Raw genomic sequence first — 7337 nt, 5'->3', positions numbered from 1 at the left:
CTCGCATTCTCTCTCTTCATTTTTTGTCGCCGTTGCCGGTGATACACAATATACATATATATATATACACGTATATGTATACATACATATTCGCACGTAGGACGTGAACGAAAGCGTACTTTTGTCCAGGCGTGTTTTCGTCTTTCTTTCGCACGTAATATGCGCGTGTGTTAATTAATTCTTTTTCGTTTTCATATTTTTTTTTTCTTATCTTTTGTAATTGTCGGTTTGTTTGTTGGTTGCTTCCTTGTCCTCATTCTAAATTGTACAAAAACGACCTCCTCTAAAAAATGTAGTCTGCAAAATATTACACGTTGCACCCTAGCAAAGAATATATTTATACAGCGATACGACTATCGTTGGCCACACAAAATGTCGGACAGCCTGTACACACTTGTTACTTTTTTTTTGTTTTGTTTACGTTTTGCTAAACCTTAACACGTTTTTTTTTTCTTACGTAAAATGTTGAAAGATATAATGCATGGGGACTTCTTTTTCTTTATCTAGCTTAACGGATACGTGATTATATACACTATGTACAAGGTTTTTCTTTTGTTTGTCTCGTTGCTAAATAAACACCGCGATGCGTGCACTTATAATCATTTTCTGCTTTAGAGCATGACTACACAAGATCGGTGTGTATGTATACGTTTTTCGTACGCGTGTGTACGTCTCTCTCTCTCTCTCCAACCCACCCTCTCTCTCTCTCTCTCTCTCTCCCACTCACGATTCTATGTCGGTGTGGCTCGTGTACGTGTGTATGTTTTGGTGATCGTTAATGCGCGAATGCGTGTGTGTCTGTGTCGTGTGTGAAGAGATACAATGAAAATTTGTCCTATAAACTTACACAATTAGAATAGGGTTCTCGCGATCGATTTTACACACTACGATAAGATTTTTTTTTATCGTTATACAATAAACAATTATACGTTTCTGACGATCCGTCGGCTAAAGATCTCGCATTATACACATATACATATATATATGTATATATATATAATATACATGTATATACATACATATATATATATGTATTTATTTATTCATTTTTTTATATATATATATATATTCATTCATTTATTTATTTATTTAGTTATCACATCGCACGTTCGAAATGAAGGAATTATGACGCGACAGAGAAGCGAATTGTCGAACCAAAAAATATCTTTGTGGAACACCGTCTCCGTTCAGGTGCAGAGAGAAAATCGAAAGAAGGAAAAAGAACAAAGAAGAGTCTACATAGATTATTTATCGAAGATGAAACGGCACTCGTAACCGAGAACGTTCGTCCGGGATCGTTCGATCGTCGCCTCGATCCGTGTCCGAGGATCGCTAGGAGCACGCGCGTCGATCGTGACAGAATAAGCGTAGAAAAGTCGTATCGTTTTCCATAGAACTGCTCCGCGTATGAAAAAAGAGTCGACTGTCGATTCGTCGATCGTCCAATGAGTACCACGACGGCGTATCATTTTTTTTTGTTTGCCTCTTTCCCGATCATTCCATTTTTCCTCACTTTTTGATCGTTATCACAGTGCTTTTAGTACGCTCTTTCGTCTTTAGTTTTAGATCCCTCATTTTTTAATATCGAATATTCTCTCGAGATATATATATATATATTTTTCTGTATATATATATATATGTATATATACATATATAAAACAAAAATGTTAACTAAAATAGGACCGAAACGTCGTTTTCCCTTTCTTTCTCTCGCTCTCGTTCGCACCCACTCGTTCTCTCTCTCTCTCTCGCTTACTCCCGCGCGCGCGCGCGATTTACAACGAAGTGTATCTTGCATTATTGTTATATATAAAAAATTATTACCTAATTTATTGCATAATATATGCATGTACACGCCTACGATACTTGCGAATCATTCGCTCGCCACCTCGAACATGCACAGTCTTCGCCCTCTGCCGGTCGTCCATAGACCGGCGGTTGTGTATCAACCCTAATCGCCGACGGGGTGTGCTCGACGATCGGCGAAACACGGCGCCGTTAACTCGTTCGCAAGAGAAAAAAAAACAAAAAAAAAAAAGAAACAGTGAACGACGAGCCGCGCGCGGACTAAAATCGTCTACGGTGATCCGCGCCGTCGTAGCGCCGCTGAACGATCGCTGGATCGTCGATCACCACCCCCCTCCCCCCTCTGGGGCCGGGTCGAAAGAAGGATCCTCGAGTCGGCGGCCCTTGGATGGACCTCTTCCCGGAGGAGAGGCGGTCTCCCCTCCGATGATTTTCGCTCGGCAGAACATGAGAAATTGCGATCGAACGTTCGATTCTCGAACGAACGGAACAAGAAAACATGGCGGGGGGGTCGAGGACAACCGACGGATCTTTGCCTTTCGGTAGAAGAGGTGGAAAAACGGAAAGGAATTCGAAGGGAAGGTTGTGGACGAAGAAAGGAAGAGGAGGAGGAGGAGGAGGATGAAAACGGAGGAACGGAAAGGAGACGAACGAAAATAATCGAGACCGACGTTCGCTACTCGTAGACCCTAATCGGTATGAGATCCCATTGTCTACTTAGACGTTGGGGCAGCCGGTTGATGCTGCCCCGTCATCCCCAGTCTTGGTTGCGAGGAAGCAAGTAATTCTTTGTAATACGCGCTGAACTCTGGCGGCAGAAAGGACGCGGGGGCCGTGGGCGGAATCGGCGGCGGCGGGAACAGACCGTTGTAGAACGCGGAATAGTACACCGGGTCCAAAATTGGTAGGAACTTGCCGGGCGTGTTCGTTGGCAGTTGCGGGAGGAAGGCTGGATTACTTTGCGGCACGTTCGGCACGAAACCCGAAGGTATGCTTGGGACGCTGTGTCGTCTCCCAACCTCGGTTTGCCTGGCCTCTTGTTGCTGCTGCTGTTGCTGTTGTTGGTGCTGTTGCTGGGCAATCAGCGACTTGTCGCCCTCGCTGATCCGACGCTGCTGATGCTGCTGTTGCTGCGGCGACTGCTGATGATCTTTGCCGCTGGCCTCCAAGTTTTTTCTCCTGTCTATGCCGATCTGCTGGTGCATCGCTGCCTGCATTCTAGGGTAGTTCCCGCTGTTCAAGTGGTTCAGGTTAGGTACATTCGGTATCACGGGGTGACTGGTTGGCTTCCTAGGCGTGTACGGTGAGACCGGCTCGCTTCTCGTCGTATACTTGCCGTTCGCCTGGTGCCTCCTCTGGCCAGGCACCTGGCTGTTTCTGGTCGGCGGACTCGGCACTCGGACCGGCGGGCTCAGATGGTTGCTCTTGTGTTTGGGGTTCACGATCGTGATCTCCAGGTTGTTCGATGCCATCGTCCGGCTGTCCAGCACGTTCTGGTAGCCGGTCGGGTAGCCGGCCGGACCCCGTTTCGAGCAGTCCGTCGGCTTCTCTTTCATCGTGGACGAGTTCCTCATCTCCAGGTTCAGTGGATTAGGCCTCGGCACTACAGGTACTTTGACTATTTCTAGGCTCGGCCGCGGGAACGCCGGCTTCTCGGCGTTCTTCTGCGTCAGGTCGAGGACTCCGCCGTGCGCCATCATCTCATTATTGTTGTTCATCGGACCGTGCTGATGGTGATGATGATGATGGTGGTGGTGGTGGTGGTGGTGCGGGGGCGGTTGCAAACGGTGCAACGAGGGCCGGTATTTCGGTGGAACGAGAATGTCCTTCGGGTCCCCGTAAACCGTCTTTTCGTTGTGCGCGAATATCGACCTCGACTGTGTGACCCTAGGCGGGAATATCCTGCCGTTCGGCACCGTCGGCGGCACGAACCGATGATTAGCTTGATGATGAACCGTCGACCCAGGCGGCGGCACGTTCGCGTTCGCGTAAAGCTGCAGCAGCGCCGCGTTGTTCGACGTGCCGAGATTTATCACCCGGCTGTTCACCACGTTGTTGTTGTTCATCGTGGTGTTGTTGTTGTTGTTGTTGTTGATGGTATGGTTGTGATGGGCCGGCGGTTGCTTGTTCGGCACCTGCAACCGAGCCTGGTGATGGGAATGCTGGTGGTCCTGCGGCGACGACAGCATGTGCCCGATGTCCGGCGTGACGGTCACCGAGATCAGCTTCGGAATGGAGTTGGGCGTGACCGGCAACGGGTACGAGATCGGTGACTTCTCCTCGGTCTTCATGGTCGCCGGTGCCGGCGTGTTGCTCTGGATCACGCTCGGCCGTGTGTCCAAGTCTACGGCAGTGACCTCGAGCCCTCCCTCCCGGAGGATCTCGAGCTTGCGTTTCTTAAAGCTGGGAATGATTATCTTGTCCCTACTCGTGTCGCTCTCCGACTCCAGGTCGATCACCTCCGGCGACCTGGGCGCCACCATCGCCTTCTCCGCGAACATCGGTTTCTCGCCGAACAGGGGTATGTTCTCCTTGCCCTGGGCCAGCAGGCTGGTCTGCTTCGGGTCCAGCTTGATCTCCTTCATGTCCTTCTCCGGCGGTGGGGTCAGGGTCACCACCGTGGTGGCGTTCGTCGCCACCGTGGTCACCGGCAGACACGGCGGCGAACACGACGGCGGCACCTGCTGCGAGATCAGGGGGCTGTTCAACTGCCTCTCGAGGACGCTCTGGTTGCTGGCGGTGTTCGTCGGCGTCGTCGACGGCGTACTGCTCGGCGTCGAGATCGACGTGTTCGAAGAGGGTGGCGGACTTGGCAGTTGGGTTTGCTGGCTGGGCGACGGCATGCTGTTCGCGATCATCGTGTTCAGCGACTTCAGGCGTTCCGGTTTCACCCGCACGCTCCGCAGGGACGATGTTTTCCCAGTCTCCGTCTTCGGCTTTTCGCCCGGCAGGAAAGGCTGTGGGAACAAACCATCGTCATTGACAATATCGTAACAAGGTCGTACCAGTTTCGTGAAGAAAAACAAAATAGCTATTGACATTGTCCTCAAAGGACCTAGAAACGAATCGGTAAAAAGAGGATACGCCTTTCTGATAACAGTTACGAGTCTGCTTACCGTTGTCGTAATAATTGGCTGCAACGGAGGAGTGATAGTGGTAAGATTTGTATCTACAGGCGGCGGCGTCTCGGAAGTGTACGGATCATTGGTCTCGTGCTTTATTTCTTCAGGCTCGTCGGAGACGCTACTCGATTTGGTTCGTCTTCCATGGTTCAGTCTCAGTTTTGCATCCTCGCCCCTCTGATACCTTTCGTAAGGTAACAGTAACCTGAAAACAAAATAATCCATGAGATCATCGGTCCATCCGCGAGACAGGTTCATCAAGCCTTTGAACGTTACAGAAAGTATTCGATAATTTAATAATTGAAAATTCGAAGCGGTAATAAACCGTACCTCTCGTAATGGCGACGAGTGATGGTGGCCGCGCTGGTGGACCCTGTGTTGCCCCCGATGTCGTCGTAGATGGTTTTCCACAGTCGGCCGGCGCTGACGTTGTCGTAGCCACCGAGCCCTTGCACTTTCGTATAAAACAGGAAAAGATCGACTGAAAATCAAACGAGCTTGGTTAACGCAAAACTGATCCGAGGCTGCTGGCGAACTTCGATTCGTAACGTGTCAAAAGGAAACACTGCTGTATATGTCAGCTTCGAACAGTACCAATCACTGTTTCAAACATTAGAACAACGGGAGAATTAACGATTCTATGACCGACGAGGAGAAGTCCGTTCCTGGATCCTCGAACCCTTCGACCTGTCGCGTGGGTCTCGGGCGACTTGAATTGGATTCGAAGCGACGCGAGTTGATCCGAAACGATTTGAATTGACCCCGAGTGATCTGAAGCGATATTCGACTTGATCTAAAACGACCTAAGCGAAAGTAGCATGCAAGGCGATCGAGAATGTATCGAGGATCGCTGGGATCGGACCTCTCCCGGTTGCCTAGGACGCATCTAGAGACGGCGTAGCCAATTGTTGACAAGAAAGCACAGATACTGACTCTGCCTGTAGCCCAGCAGTGGCATCTTTCCGACTGGCGTACCCCTCGAGTTCATAAAACCCTGCACGTCCTGGAGAAACTTCTTTTCCTCCGCGCTGGCGTTCCTCTCGCTTCGGCGCACCACCGACGATGACGGTGGCCTGCCGACGCTCGAAACCACATTTCCTGTGCCCGTTGACGTCGCGCTCTTCGACGTCGACGCGACCGAGGCCTCGCTCTCATTGCTCGACTCGCCCGGCGAGGTGCTGCGCTTTTTACGCTTTCTCCTCGGTCGTCCTTTTAATTTCGGCGCTGGAAAAGAACAATTTCTGCGATCAGTCTTCGTCGAACGATTATGCGTGATTATTCCTAGATTATTACGTATAACAGACATTGCTATAATTATAGTATAATGTACCCGAGTCCCCTTTCCATTTTTGTGATATTATATATTTTAAAAAAGAGACGCAAGAAGATCAGGCTCTACAATTAAAATATAAGTCGACGTTGATTACTAAATTTTGGAGATTTGTACCAGAAGTATCCTGAATTAAAAAAAGCCTGCTCGTCGAATTATTTCAATATTCGGAACAACGTACGTATGCGAATCATTTAATTCCACTTTAAAATTCGTGAAATCCAAACACCGATCAGTATTAACTCAAAGAATTACTGAGAAGTGCTGTCACCAATTATTCGTCAAATTTTAAAGAATTATCAAGAGAATTAAAATTAATGTGTTTAATTTTTAATATTTAAATTCAATACAATATGTGTACTTTTATTTATATGTATTCAATAAATATAAGTTCTGTAACAAAATTTTATTTAGTACCTTTCTCGCATACTTTTTAATTATTTAATTGCGGCTCGCGAAAAATTACAAATTTTGAAAAATGGCTCGGACTGTCAAAGAGCTTGGCCACCCCTGGTATAATGGATACCACTATTATTGTTATTAGAGATATCTATCCTCTTAAATACACATTTGGAGTTCGAAACTGCGGACTTCTTTTTCAGAACGCCGCTGTTTTATTTTTGTTGCAACGAATCCGTAAAGTACACGTCGACAGATTATATAAACTGTCGCGGATTCTGGTCTGGCTTGTTCTTTCTGTTTGTTTTGTTGGGACCGCACAAAGCGATGGCGGTTTAGCACCGGTATCGTATGACACGATAATTCGAGTCTCTCTCTCTCTCGGTCGGTCGGTTTCCGCTTCGCCGCGGAACGTTGTTCACGGTTGCATGACGGTTTTTTAAACCTGCCTAATTGCTAGGAATTACGCGAAATTATTCGCACAAAGTAGTTGGCAACGTTACCGCGCAACTTTGTTGCAGGATATAATAAGCGGTTTTTAATTCGGCCGAAACTATTGCCGATTCATTCGCGATGCACGCTGCGATATTTGCGATGGAAAGCCGGAATAGTTATCATCTATTTATTTATCCATTAACGCGTTGAACCGATGGCTAGAGAAATAATTTTATCTGTTCTTT

General features: G+C 47.9%; 1 protein-coding gene across 1 annotated transcript; it reads right to left on the bottom strand.

Annotated features, from left to right (window-relative positions):
- Positions 1–6: 6 nt before the first annotated feature.
- On the bottom strand, positions 7–6377 carry LOC144477790 (uncharacterized). Its single transcript, XM_078195527.1, has 4 exons — positions 5862–6377; positions 5259–5409; positions 4923–5133; positions 7–4763 (listed from the first exon to the last, which is right to left on the bottom strand). The coding sequence occupies exons 1-4, from the start codon at positions 6232–6234 to the stop codon at positions 2520–2522; spliced, it is 2979 nt and encodes a 992-aa protein (XP_078051653.1). The 5' UTR covers positions 6235–6377; the 3' UTR covers positions 7–2519.
- Positions 6378–7337: the final 960 nt, after the last annotated feature.

The sequence above is a fragment of the Augochlora pura genome, unplaced genomic scaffold (genome assembly GCF_028453695.1).
Source record: "Augochlora pura isolate Apur16 unplaced genomic scaffold, APUR_v2.2.1 APUR_unplaced_374, whole genome shotgun sequence".
Taxonomy (NCBI): domain Eukaryota; kingdom Metazoa; phylum Arthropoda; class Insecta; order Hymenoptera; family Halictidae; genus Augochlora; species Augochlora pura.
The sequence above is the reverse complement of the archived record's forward strand: the minus strand, read 5'-3'. Positions and strand labels throughout refer to the sequence as shown.